The sequence below is a fragment of the Mirounga angustirostris genome, unplaced genomic scaffold, assembly GCF_029215605.1.
Source record: "Mirounga angustirostris isolate CCGP_5_RB_7025 unplaced genomic scaffold, mMirAng1.0.hap1 SCAF_11, whole genome shotgun sequence".
Taxonomy (NCBI): domain Eukaryota; kingdom Metazoa; phylum Chordata; class Mammalia; order Carnivora; family Phocidae; genus Mirounga; species Mirounga angustirostris.
This window is the reverse complement of record NW_026991719.1, coordinates 125,748,786-125,765,868: the sequence shown is the minus strand read 5'-3', so window position 1 is coordinate 125,765,868 and position 17,083 is coordinate 125,748,786. Positions and strand designations below refer to the sequence as shown.

Below are 17,083 nucleotides of genomic sequence, written 5' to 3'. Positions count from 1 at the left end.
GCCTCTCCCTGGTGCTCACTCCACCGGGTTCACGGTGTCTCATGTTGCGTCCTGTCCTGTTGATCTTGATACCAGGAACCATGGCTCTGTTTTCCCCATGGCACCAGCTCTGATCTGATTTGGAACCCAGTGGTCGGAGTGGGGGTGGGCACATGCCCTTCAAGTTGGAGCAGTAGGAGCGATGGCTGGGGGTGGGAGGATGCCGGCCAGCCGGTAAAAAGGGTCCATGTGGGGCTGGCCCCAGAGGGGTGGGGCCCTGTGCAGATCTGCCAGGCGTGTGTCAGATGGCTGGGTGGCGCTCACCTGCCTCGAGGTGCCAGTTCTCTGCCTCGGGATTGGCCCAGGCCAGCGTGCTCACCCACAGGAACCTTAGAACCTTCCACATACCAAAGGCCTGTCCTTGGCTAGGCATGAGGGGGACAGAGTGCTGGAAAAGCAGGGGGAGAGGCTGGGCGTGAAGGGATATACCAGAACTACTGACATGCCTCTGTGAGCGGGGTGGGTGGGTGGGTATGAGCCCAGCTGGACCCAAAGCCAGGACCTCCCCTCAGCAAGAGCTGGGGCCACCGCCCTCAGCCCTGCCCTGCCCAGGCCCCTCCCCCGCCACGCCCCCCAACTCAGTTCAAGGGTGGGGAGAGGTGGCTGGGAGGAGCAGGTGTGCGGGGCCCAGCCCCGTGTTGCCCGCCCCAGAGCGCCCTGCCAGTTCACCCAGCATTTCCCATCAGGAGGCTCTCGAGCCGAGTGCGCCCAGCAGTGGTCACTGCTGCAGCTCTGCCCTGCTCTGCGGCTCAAGGGTCTTGGCCAGCGAGCGTGGGGGCGGTGCCGGAGCACGGGGGCGGAGCCGTGCGACCGCCAAGCCCCGCCCCCAGACTCTGCGGAACCTCCGGGAGGAGGGGGCGGGTGGGGCGCGGCTGGGTCAGCTGAGTGACAGTCACGGGACCAAGACCAGCTCTGTCTGGCTTCCTGGAGGAGACGGAAGGATGAGCGGGGGTCTCCGAGTGTGGCAGGCCAGTGGTGGGGCCCGTAGTGGGGAGGGTGTTGCCCTGGAGGATTCTCAGGACCGTGGGGTCAGTCCTGGGGCCGGGCCGGGCCAGAGGACAGCTCCGTGCAAGGGTATGGGGAACCCTGAGTTCTGGGTTCTGAGGCCTCGGGGCCCAGGGGAGATGGCTCAGGCAGCCCTGGGGTCCACTGGAGTGTGGGGTGACCTGGGGCACAGAGGAGCCTGTTGGGGAGGTTGGAACCTAGGAAGGTGGGGAGATCTGTGGGGAAGCTGTGTCTCCAAGTCCCGAGTTCCCCCAGGACATGGAAAAGGAGCGAGAGGCTCTGCAGACCTGGAAGGAGCGTGTGGAGCAGGAACTGGACCGTGTGGTGGCTTTCTGGATGGAGCACTCTCACGACCAAGAGCATGGGTGCGCCTCGCCCTTCTGGTGCCCTCAGTAGGGGTCTTTGCCCCTCCTGAGCCCCCACCTCACTGTCAGCTGACTCAGATCTGCTGAGCCCAGCAGAGCAGTGGATCCGGTGGATGCCAGGCCCCTTCCCCCCTTGGCTAATACTGTGCATCCCACAGGGGTTTCTTCACATGCCTTGGTCGAGATGGGCAGGTGTACGATGACCTCAAGTATGTCTGGCTGCAGGGGAGGCAGGTATGGGATGTGCCCAGGCTAGAAGCTCTCCCAGAGGCAGAAGCTGGAGTCAGCTGGGCCTGTCCTCAGTCTGCACGCACGAGGCCGGTCATCTCCACACTACTCCTCCCATGACAGGGGCGCCTAAGGACTCCTCCTCCTCCCAGCCCTGAGAACCCCCGCTGCTCCCCACTTCAGCCATATTCCCTCTACTCCCCCACAGGTGTGGATGTATTGTCGCCTGTACCGAAAACTTGAGCGTTTCCGCAGCCCTGAACTTCTGGATTCAGCTAAAGCAGGTGCCCCCTCCGTGTCCCCATGTCCCCAGAGGCACCTCCAAGTTTACCCTAGTTCCTAGGGAGGTTGAGAAGCAGTGAAGGGGCGGGGGGCGGGGGCAGGGGGCGTCCTCACCTGAGTTCTAGCGTGCCAACTTCCCAACCACCAGGTGGTGAATTTTTGCTGCGTTATGCCCGAGTGGCACCTCCTGGAAAGAAGTGCGCCTTTGTGCTGACGCGGGACGGCCGCCCGGTCAAGGTGCAGCGAACCATCTTCAGCGAGTGTTTCTACACCATGGCCATGAACGAGCTGTGGCGGGTGACTGGGGAAGCGCATTACCAGGTGTGTGGGAGGAAGGCTTCCTTATGAGTCTCCATGCCCTCACTTGAGCTGGACATGGCCACCTGATGCATTCCTGTTCTGTGTGCAAGCCTCCTCCCTGGGCTCTGTCTTCAGGCTGGGTCTGTTGCCAACGTCAACCCGTCCTCTGGGCCCCCATGGCCCCAAGGGCTGCTGGCAACACCCCCCTCATTGTGCTGTACTGTGAGGGGTGCCCCCTCCCTGCAGTCTTTACCTCTGATTCCACACACACAGCACAGAGAGACCAATCTACACCCGGCTCTGGCTGGAAGGGAGCTCTCCCTCCTCCCTGGAACCCCTTGGACTTCTACACCCGACCTCACTGCCTGGGAGTGGCCTGCACCCACAGACTGGGAGCCCCCCGAGGCGGGGTGGGGCAGATCCACCCCAGCCCCCCAGCACCCAACCCAGGGCCGGGCCCAGAGTAGGCCCTTGGTGAAGGTGTCCTATGAGCGGGTGGGAGGACGAGGCTCTCCCACCCCAGGTCAGGACCTGAGGGACCAGACTGCACAGGGGGGCGGCCTCGGCCTGGGCCTCCCCTCGTCTCCCTTTCTCCCCTCCCAGAAGGAAGCGGTGGAGATGATGGATCAGATCGTGTACTGGGTGCGGGAGGACCCGTCGGGGCTGGGCCGGCCCCGTCTCCCCGGGGCCCTGGCCTCCGAGTCCATGGCAGTGCCCATGATGCTGCTCAACCTGGTGGACCAGCTCGGGGAGGCGGACGAGGAGCTGGCGGGCAACTACGCGGAGCTGGGGGACTGGTGTGCCCAGAGGATTCTGCGGCATGTCCAGGTTGGGGGGGGGGACACACCCAGGGGACAGGAGGCTGACGTTCACCTGCCAGATGGGGCCTGGGAGCTGGGGGGGGGGCAAGGTGACTCCCACTCTCTATGTCCTGGGGCACCTCCTTTGCCTACACCCACACCCCCAGCTGGGCCTCGGTGGCCCCCTTGTACAGACGGGGGAGACATGGCGGGGGTGGGGGTGGGGGCGGGGAGCACGGCTGGGGCTCAGGAGCCTAGACCCTGGGAAAGGCGGAGGGCCCGGGGGAGCCCGCTAGGGCCAAGGCCAGGAGGGAAGGTGCCAGAAGCCCTGGCACGTTAGAGAGCAGGAAACCCAGCCAGACCCAAGTTCTTCTGGGCCTCTGTGGGCAGCCCAGCTGACCTAATCTCAGCCCCCATTCAGTGTGTCACCCTTCCCACCTCGGGGGCCCAGGCAAGGGTCAGAACCCATTCAGGCCCCTTGGGCCCCTTCTCAAATGCTCCCCCCCGAGCCAGGCCTGCCCAGGACTGCAGATGACAGAGGGAAGGGCGGGCGGGCCTTTCTGGTGGGTGGGCAGGAGCTGAAGGCAGTTTTACCTTCTCCTCTTCCTCCCTCCTTGGCAGAGGGATGGACAGGCTGTGCTGGAGAACGTGTCAGAGGACGGTGAGGAACTTTCTGGTTGCCTGGGGAGGCACCAGAACCCAGGTGAGGAGTAGAGTAGGCTGGGGGTGGCCCAGGAGGAAGGGAATGCTCAGTGTCGGGTTCTGTGCTTCACATGTCGGGAGTGCCTGGGGTCTGCCTTCCTCCCTCCACCCCCCACCCACTACTGAGGACCAGGCAGAGAAGCTGGGACAGGCCTCCCAGGCTGCGGTGTCAGCAGCAGGAGAGAGAGTCTGGGACAGACCAGGAGGGCAAGCTTTCTGCAGGAGAGTGGCTGTGGGATGAGCTCAGAGCAGCTCCCACGGTTAGTGGAGGAGGAAGGGAGGCACCTGTGGTCAGCACAGGAGGTGGACCCCCCTGCCTGTCGGCGGGGGTCCACTGCCTGCCTTAAGCCCGAGCACTCACCAGGCCATGCGCTGGAAGCTGGCTGGTTCCTGCTCCGTTACGCCATCAGGAAGGGTGACCCCAAGCTTCAAGCTCACGTTATCAACAAGTTCCTATTGTTGCCTTTCCGCTCTGGATGGGACCCTGACCATGGAGGCCTCTTCTACTTCCAGGATGCTGATGGCCTCTGCCCTACCCAGGTGGGAATGTGCCCAGGGCCACATGGTACTAGCCTGTTCCAGGCTTTCTTCCCTGGGAGGTGGGCGCTGTCATCACCCATTTCATGGAGGGGGACCTGAGTCTCAGAGTGACGAACTCGCCCAGTGTGACCCTGGTGGTAAACTCTTGACTTCTAGGCCCGTGGCTCTCAACCTCACGTGCAGACAATGCCACTTCTGAGACATCTGTCCCTTCCATCTCTGAAAGGCTCTCTGGGTGATTCTCAGGCGTCAGTAGCGGGAGCAGATTTGCACCCTTAGGTCTGATGATGCCTCTGCTTGTGTTTTGATCCCGCTGAGATCTGCAGAGGGTGACTGACCCTGCCATCAGCAGGAGCTGGTGTCCAATGGGCTTTAGACAGGCTGACCAGGCAGACAGGGTTTCAATTCCAGGGTTAAAGGGGAGGCCACCCCACCCTGGCCCTTTGGAAGGGGTGGCTTGGGGGTGCATTCTGGTCAGGAAGCTAGTCCCATTCAGAGGGGCCATTCAGACCCTCAGGGACAGCCATCCCGTGATGAAGCTCCAAGTGCTTGGGCCGGCTGGAGTCTGAGCCACGATCTGGAGAATGGGCTCAGAGGGGTGGCAGAGGGTGGGACCCAGGGCTCTCAGACACCTGCCACTGCTCTGCTCTCAGCTGGAGTGGGCTATGAAGCTCTGGTGGCCACACAGTGAAGCCATGATTGCCTTCCTCATGGGCTACAGTGACAGCGGGGACCCTGCCTTGCTGCACCTCTTCTACCAGGTGGCTGAGTACACCTTCCGCCAGGTAAGTGGTGCTTCCTGGTCCATAGCTCTCCCTGGGCTCAGTGCGGGTGCGGAGGGAACAGCAGGCAGCCATCCCTCTCGAGGCGGGCCACAGCCAGGCTCTCTCGGGCTGTGGGAGGCGGCTAGGCCGGGATGGGGAGGCTAATCCCACACTCCCTTCTTCTCCCCGTCACTGGGCATGGTCCTTCAGCTGGCCTGAGTTCCTGGAGGTCTGGACCCTGGTGCCCTCTCTGCAGTCAGCGAAGCAGCCCCTGCCCCTCTGGAGCTGATGTGTGTGTGGGGGGGGGGGGCTGGGGGGTCGACTATAAACACGTAAACACACAAACATGTAGATGGCAATGACAGCTTTGGAAAATAGATCAAGGTCGGGACTGGGGGGCGAGTGGGAGGGAGCAAAGGCAGAAGGGGTTGCTCTGCATAGAGGAGTTACCTTGTGGGATTTAGGCATTACTGGGTCCTGGGAGGAGGGGAGGCTGTAGAGCCCGGGCAAAGGCAGGGAGACAGGTGAGGATGGTGGCCTGGCCTGGGGTGTGAGCTGCAGTGGGCAGAGGGGTCAGTATGGGCTGGTCGAGCAGGAGAGGTCTGGGCTGGCCACGATCGCTTGGGTATCATAAGAATATAGATGATACTGTGAGTTGTGAGGCAAAGTAAGCTTTGGGGTACAGAAGGGAAAGAGAAGAGGGATTAGGAGGGCCCAGCAAAGGAGACAAGAATCAGCTGTGAGGTCGGAAGGAAGCCAGGGGTCCACCAGAGGCCAAGCACTATGAGCAGGGTGATGTACTAGCTGCTGCTTAGGGGGCACCTTGGGCGTCAAGCCTAGTGATGAATGAAGATTCCTGGTGTGTTTCTAAAGCCGGGATCCACTCCATTGGTAGATCCCAGCACAGGAGGGACTATATTATATAGGTGGTCTTATTCTGGGGTGTGTGGGCTTCGAAACCTGGGAGAAAATTACACCTTCATTTGCACTAACCTCTAATTGGAATCCAATGTTCACTTCCACAGTGGTATTAGCAGTGCCAGACTTTGTCATCAAGAGAGATCCTAAATGTGTTCGTAATTACAAGTACTGCGCAGACACACACACACCTCTACTTCCAAACACAGGATCAGGAGACCTGAGGCTATTATCTTAATACTGAATGCATTGATAAGGAACGTGTGTTAGAGGCCACCAGTTTTAACTGCATAAAGTGAAATTTAAAGAATACATTTTATTTAAGATTATTTATTTATTTGAGAGAGAGCGAGCCAGAGAGCAGGAGTGGGGGGAGGGGCAGAGGGAGAAGCAGACCCCCCGCTGAGCGGAACTCTGGGATCATGACCCAAGCCAAAGGCAGATGCTTAATCGACTGAGCCACCCAGGTGCCCCAAGAATACATTTTATTTTTTAAGGAAGATTTATTTATTTTAGAGAGAGTGTGTGCGTGCCCACATGTGCAAGCGGGGGGTGGGAGGGGGCAGAGGGAGAGGGAGAGAATCTCCAGCAGACTCCTCCCTGAGGAAGCAACTTGCTACAAAGTTACATGAAAGGTCAGCACCTCCACCAGGATTCTCCTTGTTACTTTAAATCAGTTTTATTGAAGTACAATTTATACACAGTAAAATATACCATGCGAAGTGTTCAGTTCACTAAGATATAACAATATGCGTCTGTGTAACCACATCTGTGTATCTGTCAAGATGTAGAACGTTCTCGTCATCCCCAAACAGGGTGCTTCTTAGGCCCTCTCTGTAGTGTTTCAAGTCACAGCCTGTGGCCCACTCCCCCAGCGGGTTGTCTAGCTGCACACTCCCATCCCCAGGCAGAAAGAGGAAAAGCCCCAGGCCTTCATCTTAGTCCTGGATGCGTCTCGCTTTTAAAAGCACTGATTCTGGGGCGCCTGGGTGGCTCAGTCGTTAAGCGTCTGCCTTCGGCTCAGGTCATGATCCCAGGGTCCTGGGATCGAGCCCCGCATCGGGCTCCCTGCTCGGCGGGAAGCCTGCTTCTCCCTCTCCCACTCCCCCCTGCTTGTGTTCCTTGGGTCTCTCTGTCAAATAAATAAATAAAATCTTAAATAAAAAATAATGAAAGCACGGATTCTGGAGCCACGTGACCTGGGGTCAGCCCTGGCTCTGACCCCGCGGTAGGGGTGCGGTGGGGACAGTGAGCGCCCCTTTTCCTGGCCTTATGGCACCTGGGAGACTCCTGCAGGCCCTGGCTGTCATTATCTTGTTATTCCAGTTTCGCGATCCTGAGTACGGGGAATGGTTTGGCTACTTGAACCAAGAGGGGAAGGTCGCTCTCACCATCAAAGGGGGTCCTTTCAAAGGTGAGTGGGGGACAGAAAGGGCGGGGGCCGCAGGGGCTTGGGGCAGTCGGCTGCCCCTGGGCCTCCCAACCCGCTGTCCTGTCTCCCCGCAGGCTGCTTCCATGTGCCGAGGTGCCTCGCCATGTGCGAGGAGATGCTGGGCGCCCTGCTGAGCCGCCTCGCCCTGGCCCCGAGTCCCGGCTCGAGTCCCGGCTCCCCTCCCGCCGTACCCCACGCCCGCCAAGGCGCGAAATAAAACTGAGCCTGCTGCGCTGCCGGTGTGCGTTCGTCTGTGGGGTCGCGGGAGGAGGGTAGCCCGGAGTCGGCTGGAGCATTCTAGCCTACGCAGACCCCGGCCCGCCCTGCGCGCCGGGCCGCCCCACCCCTCTGATAGGCCCGCCCCGCGCCGGGGCTCGCCGGACCATTGGCGCTCCCCGCGCCCCGCCCCGCCTCGCGGGCAGGCCCCACCCCCGCCCCGGCCCCCCTCCCAAGCATTGGCCCGGCGGCCGCGAGGGCGGGTTCGGCGGCGCGCACTTCCGGCCGATGGCCGGGCCTGGTGCGCGCCGCCTCTTCCGCCGCCCCCGCGAGTCCCGAGACCCAGCTCCAGCTCCAGCCCCAGCCCCAGCCCCGGCCCCGGCCTGGCCGCCCCGGTGTCGCCTTGGAGAGCGGCGGCAGCTGACTGCGCGTTTACGACCCGCTGGGAACCGCGTGCCCCGCCGCCGTTATGAACATCCGCAATGCGAGGGTGAGGGGCAGGGACGGGAGGCTGTCCGCGCCGCGTGGGTCCGCGGCCCCGTGGCCGCGTGCGCATGCTCCCGAGGGGCCCGGTCGAGCCCCGGGCCGGTGGCCCCACACGCCTGCGGCCTCAAGGCACGGACAGGTGAAGGCCATCGTCCCCGTGGGGCTGGACCTACCGGAACAGGGATGTCGAGGCTCAGTTGCACGGTGTCCCAGAACCTCCTGGCGCTCACGTCCATTCCTGGAACAGATGTTTTTTGTACAGCGGCTGTGCGCCAGGCCTGTGCAAAGACAGTCACAGCGCCCGCCCAGCCCTGCGGGGGTGGGGGTCGATGAGTAGACAGACAGGGAACAGGGTTCTGATGTGGCTGAGGCCTACTTAGGCACCGCAGCCCCTGGCCTGACTGCATTCCACTGCCTGCCTTCCCCGCAGCCGGAGGACCTAATGAACATGCAGCACTGCAATCTGCTGTGCCTGCCGGAGAACTACCAGATGAAATACTACTTCTACCACGGCCTTTCCTGGCCCCAGGTGGGCAGCTTCGGAATTTGGGGGTGGGGAAAAAAACCAGGACAAGGAAAATCCAAGTGGGAGGAGCAGCAGTGGGGTGTGGAAGGAAACCAAGCCACTGGACCTAGAGGTCAGGAGCTGTCACTAAACTGGCCACTTGATCGGTTGCTGTCATGCACACAGTGACAGGCCAGCAGTGGGACCAAGTGTCTGCCAAGGGCTCCTCCAGCTCTGACAGGAAGCTATTTTCTAACTTCTTTCTCCTCCCTGTCACCTAGCTCTCTTACATCGCAGAGGATGAGAACGGGAAGATTGTGGGGTACGTCCTGGCCAAAATGTGAGTCACCAAGGAAGGAGACAGAAGCCTGGTGCCTGAGTTGGGAGTGGATGCGGGGGGGGGGGAGGGTGCACCAACACCACACGTGTCTGGTGGATGCCGCCCTGTATCGGTTTTTCTTGTTTTAATGAATTAATCTACTGATTTTTAGTTCCGTCTTGGGTTTACAAAATCAGTGGGAACTATTGAGTTCCCATACACCCCCTGCCCTTTGACCCCTAGTTTTGTCTATCACTAACACCTTGGAGTACATTTGTGGCAGTTGATGAAGCAGTATTGCTACATTACTAAAGTTCCTGGTTTATATTAGGGTTCACACTTTGTGTTGTACTTTCTGTGGGCTTGGATACCTGTATATAGTAAGTATCTGCTGTTCTAGAATCAGTAGTTTCAGTGTCCTAAAAATCTTCTGTGTTATTTCATTTCTCCTCTCCCCTTCCCCACGCCAACCACCGACATATTTACTTACTGTCTATAGTTTTGCCCTTTCTAGAATGTCATATGGTTGGACTCATACAGTAGGGGGCCTTTTCGAATTGGCTCCTTTCACTTAAGTCATGTGCATTGAAAGTGCCTCCATGTCTTTGCGTGGCTTGATAGCTCAGTTCTTTATAGCATGGTCAGCATTTCCATTGTACTCCACTGACACTGTGCTTGTGTTTTGGCTGCTGCATGGGGTTTTGAGAGTCCCAGCTCTCCCCCACCCTGGGTCTGGGGGAACTTTGGAGCCAGCAGGGGAGTTTGTGCTCCTGCTCTGCGTACGCACCGGGGATGTGGGGTGGTGACTGCATCTGCACCAGGCTCCTTTCTAGCCTCTCCTTTCTTTTGGCTTTAGGGAAGAGGATCCGGATGATGTGCCCCATGGACATATAACCTCGCTGGTGCGTAGGACCCGCCCAGGTTCTGGCAGGGGTGGAGGTGGGCTTAGTTGGGGCAGCCCTTGAGGTTCCTTCCTTCTCCCACCAGGCTGTGAAGCGTTCCCACCGACGCCTCGGCCTGGCTCAGAAGCTGATGGACCAGGCCTCCCGAGCCATGATAGAGAACTTCAATGCCAAATACGTCTCCCTGCATGTCAGGAAGAGGTGGAAGCCAGGGCTGAGGGAGGGAGGAGGGTCGGGGAGGAGATACTGTCTTGATGTGGGTCCTGGGGTGCCCTGGCTTTTGGAGAAGATCTGGGAAGTGGGATTAGTGGGGAGGGGGGTGCTAGGAGGAGGGGCTGGACCTGGACATGCTGTCCCTTTCTGGCCAAGTCTGTGCAGCTCAGCAGTGCCTTGTTCCCCTGCAGTAACCGGGCCGCCCTGCACCTCTATTCCAACACCCTCAACTTTCAGTAAGTAGCTCGAGACTTTTCTAATAGAATGGGGTGGTCCCAGATCTGGCTCATCCAGGCATCTGAGATGGGCTGAGCTGCCTTCCAGGTGGGGGGATGGGGGTGGCTGAAGGAAAGACCTGGAGTCGGCTGAGATGGGAAGCAGGCTGTGGACTCCACACATTACGAGAACGTCTTCTCCAGTCTCTGTGGCAACAGCAGCTGCGTGTTGTGATGCAGGAGAGTGTTTGGTGTGGTTTGCTGTGTCGCCTGATGTCGGCTAGGGCTAGGTGGAGGGCACACAGGCTTCTTGGTAAAGCTTCAGGAGTAGAGGTGAGGGCCCAGGACATGAGCAGAAGCAGGGCCCAAGGTGACCTGGCACCTAGAAGCATCTAAGAGGGACCGGGACAGAGGAGAATGTGGTGCTACAGAAACCTAAGCATGTCCAGGCAGGTAGGGCCTTCGGCAAGAGCAATGGAGGGATCTAGAGTTCTGGGGTGTCCTGGTGGATGAGGGCAAGCCCACTTGGGGACGTGGGAGTCTCTGTGTGCCTGGCACAGGACAGAGAAAGCCTGGCAGGGAAGTGATATGACAGTACATGGTGGCCAAAGCTGCTTGAAAGTGAGGCTGGGGATGGAGGGCCCACAGAGACAGCTTTAGCTTCAGTTTGGTGGGGGATGAAGGGGGACCGTTGGGACGGGCATTCAGGGAGGAATCTTTGATCTGGATATAGATGTCTCTGGTGGCCAACAATTCTGAGGTCTTAGGGCTGCCAGGCCCTCCTAGGCTATCAAGTCCATGCCCCTTCCAAACAGTGGCAAAGTACCTGAGTCTGCACATACATTCCTCCCCCCCCCCCCCCCGGCCGGTGCGGGCTTGGCCCCTAAGCTGCTCAGAGCAGGGGGTCACATGGTCTGGCAGTGACTGACTGTCAGGAACCGAGGCCCCAGCACCCGTCCTCCTTGGTTCCAGTTGCTAGGCGCAGGAGTCAGTCTTCCTTGCTCAGTCAGGGACACAGAACAGGCCATGGAGAGAAGGGGATGGCTAAATTCAGGGCTTCAGCTCATAATAAACCACAGAAACCGATCCTTGTGAGCCAGGTTAGGGACACAGGACAGTGGCAGCCCGCAGAGGCGTAAAGGCACTGGGGGCTACGTACTGCTTAACTGCTGGAGGGCACAAAGGGGAAAGTAGATATGCTGTCCCACTAGCCGAGAATGCCAGAAGGCTGAGGAGAATTTGCCCTCTGATTTGGGTCGTTCTTTTCTGCACCTCCCACCCCCCAGGATCAGCGAAGTGGAGCCCAAGTACTACGCGGATGGGGAAGACGCATATGCCATGAAGCGGGACCTCACCCAGATGGCCGATGAGGTAAGTGTCCCCAGGGGACTGGTGCTGGCACAGCCGGGAGTCCTGGCCCTCTTCACCTCCGTTCCTCAGCTGACAGGTGGGGAGCTGGGCTGTGGCAGGGCTGTAAAGGAGGCTATCGCCCCCAAGACGCCATTCTCTGCAGAAGCCTGTACTGTCTGAGGCGTGATGGCAGAGGGGAGGGAGGAGGCCCTTGGATGTGCTGAGAACTAGGGCCCCCGGGGTTCAGGGGTGACACACAGCTGGGCAGAGGAGAAAGTCAGGGTCCTGCCCTGGCCCTACTGCCCCCAGCAAGTGACAGGTGCAGGCTTCCCCCATCTCCAGCGTGGGTGGTAGGAGAGGGCCCATGTGGTCTGGAGACTGAGGCCCTGTCTCCTTCCTCCTGCGTCTCCCTGGACTCCTGGCGGCAGCTGAGGCGGCACCTGGAGCTGAAGGAGAAGGGCAGGCACGTGGTGCTGGGCTCCATCGAGAACAAGGTGGAGAGCAGAGGCAACTCACTTCCAAGCTCGGGAGAGGCCTGTCGTGAGGAGAAGGGCCTGGCTGCTGAGGATAGCGGTGGGGACAGCAAGGATCTCAGCGAGGTCAGCGAGACCACAGAAAGCACCGACGTCAAGGACAGCTCAGAGGCCTCTGACTCCGCCTCCTAGAGCCTGCACTTGCTCCTCTCCCCACCCTGACACGCCCACTCTGTCCTCGCTGCCCCTCGAGGTTTCACAATAAACTTCACCCAGCGACCTTGGGGAGTTTGTGTGTGCGAGTGTGCACATTGGTGGAGAGGGTGGGGGACTGCCTCTCTCCAGCCCCTCTGTGTCCCTGTGGATATGGACCTCATAGCCTTTTGGCACCGCATGTCCTGCCAAAGCCCAAGTAGGAGGGAAGAGCTTTGTCAGGGATTTAGGGGTGGGGCTCCCAAGTCTGATGGCTTTTGGCACCTTTGGGCCCAGGGGAGGGAGACCCTGAAGTTCTGGAAGCCAGTCCCTGCCAGGGAGGCAGATGTTCTGCCTTCTGAGCCCTGCTCTGCCACTGCTTTGCTGGGCTCCTGCTGCGTAAAATCCAGCTGTTCACTGGGCTTCTCTGTTGGTGTCCTGTCTGGTAATGGCCCAACCAGCTACCCAGCTGCTCAAGCCCTGGCAACTAACTGTCCTTGATTCCTCCCTCCCCTGCCATCCAAGAGGTCAGAAAGTCTTGTGTGTTTGACCACCGTAATACCCATGGAATCTGTCCCCTAACCTAAACCTTCATTTGGAAATAGACTTTATTTTTAGTACAGTTTTAGGTTTATAGAACTGAGCAGATAGTACAGTTTCCATGTACCTCCCTTCCCCCCCCATTTTCCCCTATTAACATTTTGTATTAAATGTTGCATTTGTTAGTTGATGAGCCAATATCGATAATTAACTATAGTCCAGGGTTTACATTTCCTTCTTTGTGTTGTGCATTGTTTTTTTTATTATTTGACAGAGAGACAGCGAGAGAGGGAACACAAGCAGGGGGAGTGGGAGAGGGAGAAGCAGGCTCCCCGTGGAGCAGGGAGCCCAGTGCGGGGCTCGATCCCAGGACCCCAGGATCATGACCTGAGCCGAAGGCAGACGCTTAACGACTGAGCCACCCAGGCACCCTGCATTCTGTTTTTTGACAAATGCATAATGTCATTTCCTGCAGAATATAAGCCCTCCATTTTGGGGGGGGGGGTTTGAGTATAGTTGACACACAATGTTACGTTAGTTTCAGGTATACAACATGGTGATTCAACATCTCTCTCTGTAATGCTCACCACAAGTGTAGCTACCATGGGTCAGCATACAGTGCTGTTACAGTATCATTGACTATATTCCCTGTGCTGTGCCTTTCATTCCCATGACATACTCATTACATTACTGGAAGCCAGTATTTCCCACTCCCCTCACTCCTTTTTGCCCATCTCCCACCCCCCTCCCCTCTGGCAACCCGCAGTTTGTGCTCTGTATTTATGGGTGTGGTTTTTTTTTTTTTTTTTAAGGTTTTATTTATTTATCTGACAGACACACACCGAGAGAGGGAACACAAGCAGGGGGAGTGGGAGAGGGAGAAGCAGGCTTCCCGCGGAGCAGGGAGCCCGATGCGGGGCTCGATCCCAGGACCCTGGGATCATGACCTGAGCCGAAGGCAGACGCTTAACGACTGAGCCACCCAGGCGCCCCTGGGTGTGTTCCTGTAAGCCCTCCGTTTTTGTGGTTTTACTGCAGCCCTAAGATTTGCTGCCGTGCCTTTGTCCCTGCCCTTCCTTCTGGCTGCAGTGTGATCACTTGCTGCTGTTAGTCTCTGGGCAGGCTCTGCCTGGGTTGCCCACCTCCCAGCGGAGCTCGGTACTCCAAAGCTGTCACTGTACTTCACGCGCCTGCTGCTGCAGACAGTGCCGGCTCCCCTGCTAGGCTGAGTAATTTCGCCACCGGGGGCCCAGAGCTCCGTTTTCTCTCTGGCTGGCGCCCGGCACGTGACCACCAGGCCTCCGGGGAAGCCCAGACTGGAGAGGGCGAGGCTGCGAAAGTGCGCCTGCGCCAGCCCGCCCGTTCGCCGGCGCGCTGGGGGAGGGGGAGGCGGAGGCGGAGCCTTGCCCCGCCCGCCTGCGCCTGGCGTCAGTCCCTTCCTCTTCGTCAGCCGCGGCCGCCTTCTTTCCCAGGCTCTGACTGGTCTGGCGGCGGCGGGGCGGGCCTTCCCGGGCGGGGCGGGCATGCGCGCTGCCTCGGCCGCGCCCCAGCGCTGGTGGGAGGGAGTCCGCGGAGGCTCCCACGGCGCGGGGCCGCACCCTCTTTCCGCCCTCGGCCGGCCCACCGGGACCTGGCCCGCCCTCTGCCCTCCGTGCCCTGTGTCCCTGGCGGCCGGTTGACGCTAGGCCGCTTCCAGGCGGTTGGGTTTCCTGGGCGGAGGTGGGGGCCGCGGCGGGGGCGGGAGCGGAGAGGGGAAGCTGCCGGCCCGAGCGGCCCTTGGGGCCCAGCTCTTCCCCGGTCTCTGCAGCACCCGCCTGTGGGAGGGGCCGCTTCTGTGCAGGGCTTGCTGAGCGGAGCTGGGGCTGGAAGGCAGACGGTGGAAAAGCAGGCCCACCCTTATCTTCTCTCTCTGTGGCTGGGGGCGGGCTCCGGGCACGTCTCTCCAAGGGATGAACCTGTACACAGACTGGGTGCACAACCTTGACCCCGGAAGCCCCCATTCTTTTTTTTTTTTTTTTTAAGATTTTGAGAGAGAGTGAACAAGCAGTGAGAGGGGCAGAGGGAGAAGCGGGCTCCTTGCTGAGCAGGGAGCCCCATGTAGGGCTCGATCCCAGGACCCCCGGATCATGACCTGAGCGGAAGGCGGACGTTTAACAACTGAGCCACCCAGGCGCTCCTCCCCACCAGGGAAGCCCCCATTCTTAAGCTTCTTCTGGAAATCTGACTTGTAGGAAAATAGGGGCCTCACAGCATCTTCATATGGGACCTTCACTGCCCAATTCATGTTCTCGTCTCTTCTCGCTCTGACATGGACGGCTGTAACATTGATCTCATCTTCCTCTAGTCCATCCTCCGCACAGCACACTTGACCTATGTCAGCCCTGAGGTCACCCCTCAGGATGCATACTCCACTCCTCAACACCTTGTACAAGGTCCCACACATCTGGTCCTCATCTTCTGCGGGATAATAGGCTTTTGGATTCTTTGGAGGGGAATAATGTAGCTGAAGATAGAGCAAGCACTAGGGCCTCAAAGGCCAAACAAGCATCCTAAAAGCCAGGGCTTATGTCAAGTTTTATTTATTTATTTTTATTTTTATTTTTTAAAGATTTTATTTATTTGAGAGAGAGAGAATGAGAGAGAGGAGGGAGGGTCAGAGGGAGAAACAGACTCCCTGCCTAGGAGGGAACCCGATGCGGGACTTGATCCAGGGACTCCAGGATCATGACCTGAGCTGAAGGCAGTCGCTTAACCAACTGAGCCACCCAGGCACCCTTATGTCAAGTTTTAAAGCGGTGGCCTTGGGGCGCCTGGGTGGCTCAGATGGTTAAGCATCTGCCTTCGGCTTGGGTCGTGATCCCAGGGTCCTGGGATCGAGCCCCGCATCGGGCTCCTGGCTCAGCGGGGAGCCTGCTTCTCCTTCTCCCTCTGCCTCTCTCCCTGCTCATGCTCTCTCTCTCTCTCTCTGTATCTCTGTGTCTCAAATGAATAAATAAGATCTTAAAATAAATAAATAAATAAAGCAGTGGCCTAATGGGGCATCACATGAGTATTTCTGGAGCCAGGAAAGGATAGAGGAGGGGCGCCTGGGTGGCTCAGTCATTAAGCGTCTGCCTTCCGATCAGGTCATGGTGCCGGGGTCCTGGGATCGAGCCCCGCATCGGGCTCCCTGCTCAGTGGGAGGCCTGCTTCTCCCTCTCCCATTCCCCCTGCTTGTGTTCCTGCTCTCACTATCTCTCTCTGTCAAATAAATAAAAAATCTTAGAGAAAAAAAAAAAAGAAAAGAAAGTAGGAGATGAGGCCAGTTCAGCAGCAGTTTCCTAGGGGCTTGAGGTCTGTGCATGGCTCTGCTGGATGGGGGAGTGCCTTTGGGGGACCAGTCAGTGCTCAGATGGAGGGTAGGGGGCAAGGTGTGTTGGGGTTAGCTGATGAGGTGCATGGGTCCCTGACACACAAGCAGGTTTGGGTGCGGGAGTGCCTGTGCGTGCTTCGGCAAGGGGCAGGAGGCTCGCCTGCCTTGCTAGAGGACTCCAGCAGTGGTACTGTTGAGGCCAGCTCTTGGAAGCCCAGGTCCTGGGCCTGCTGGTGTCAGGCCAGCTCCCAGGCCTTCCAACCCCAGGCCCCGTGGACACGTGGTGTCTTAGAGAAGGGCCTTGGTCCTGGGCAGGAGTAGGGGTGGGTGGGCAGGGAGCTGAGGACGTCTGTTTTCCCCTTCTGGGCAAGAGAACTGCTCATAGGTTAGATGCAAGAAGGACCTGCACAGCCTCCTCCCCCCACCCCACCCCCAGCTGCAGGTCGAGGTCACATGTGCCCACGTTTGCACTGAGCCTGGCTTTGACTCCTTGAACTAGTGCCTACAGGCCTTCCGCGCCTCCCTGGGCACACGGCTGGAACCTAACTGCCCCGCCCCCTCCCACCATCTATACCCCAGGGATTTCCCTCCCACCGAACTAAAGACCGTTGTCTGGTCTGGTTTGTCAACTGCCACCTACATCCTGCCTTCCCAGTTTACTGGAGAAAATCGGCTGCCTTTTGGCTTTGAGTTGGTAGAGAGGGGTGGAGGGAAACTCCAGCACTCCTGGATAAGGGAGGCCCCAAGATTTGCCTCCAGGCTTGTTAAGGCCTTACGCTGAGCGGGGAAGAGGAAGGCTGAACCCCCGGCCCCAAGTCTAAGACAGGGCAGGTGCAAGCGGCAGGGGAAAGAAGGCAGAAGAGTCTCTTCCGGCAGCAGGAAGTGGTAGGAAGTGGTAACTACCTATGGGGAAATGAGGCTTGTTCCTCCCTATGGGGTTGAGCA

At 59.0% G+C, this 17,083-nt stretch overlaps 2 protein-coding genes across 8 annotated transcripts; both read left to right on the top strand.

The window, feature by feature from the left end:
- The first annotated feature begins 534 nt into the window (after positions 1 to 534).
- Positions 535 to 7,752, top strand: RENBP (renin binding protein). Of its 5 annotated transcripts, none has more exons than XM_064574730.1 (11): positions 895 to 1,007; positions 1,300 to 1,409; positions 1,568 to 1,643; positions 1,846 to 1,921; positions 2,068 to 2,240; positions 2,823 to 3,047; positions 3,641 to 3,722; positions 4,086 to 4,261; positions 4,915 to 5,046; positions 7,270 to 7,357; positions 7,450 to 7,737. In XM_064574730.1, the coding sequence occupies exons 1-11, from the start codon at positions 981 to 983 to the stop codon at positions 7,590 to 7,592; spliced, it is 1,308 nt and encodes a 435-aa protein (XP_064430800.1). In that variant the 5' UTR covers positions 895 to 980; the 3' UTR covers positions 7,593 to 7,737. The 5 variants fall into 5 exon arrangements, with proteins under 5 accessions (XP_064430799.1, XP_064430800.1, XP_064430803.1 ...); XM_064574732.1 differs by having other exon boundaries at positions 976 to 1,113; XM_064574729.1 differs by lacking the exon at positions 1,568 to 1,643 and having other exon boundaries at positions 535 to 1,113; positions 7,450 to 7,752.
- A 124-nt stretch (positions 7,753 to 7,876) lies between these two features.
- Positions 7,877 to 12,338, top strand: NAA10 (N-alpha-acetyltransferase 10, NatA catalytic subunit). 3 transcript variants are annotated; one of them, XM_064574734.1, is made up of 8 exons: positions 7,877 to 8,081; positions 8,508 to 8,606; positions 8,864 to 8,904; positions 9,758 to 9,803; positions 9,889 to 10,004; positions 10,208 to 10,252; positions 11,518 to 11,602; positions 12,010 to 12,338. In XM_064574734.1, exons 1-8 carry the CDS (start codon positions 8,061 to 8,063, stop codon positions 12,244 to 12,246), a joined length of 690 nt encoding a protein of 229 aa, XP_064430804.1. In that variant the 5' UTR covers positions 7,877 to 8,060; the 3' UTR covers positions 12,247 to 12,338. The 3 variants fall into 3 exon arrangements, with proteins under 3 accessions (XP_064430804.1, XP_045726570.1, XP_045726572.1); XM_045870614.3 differs by having other exon boundaries at positions 8,864 to 8,922; XM_045870616.3 differs by lacking the exon at positions 10,208 to 10,252 and having other exon boundaries at positions 7,910 to 8,081; positions 8,864 to 8,922.
- The last annotated feature ends 4,745 nt before the right edge of the window (positions 12,339 to 17,083 follow it).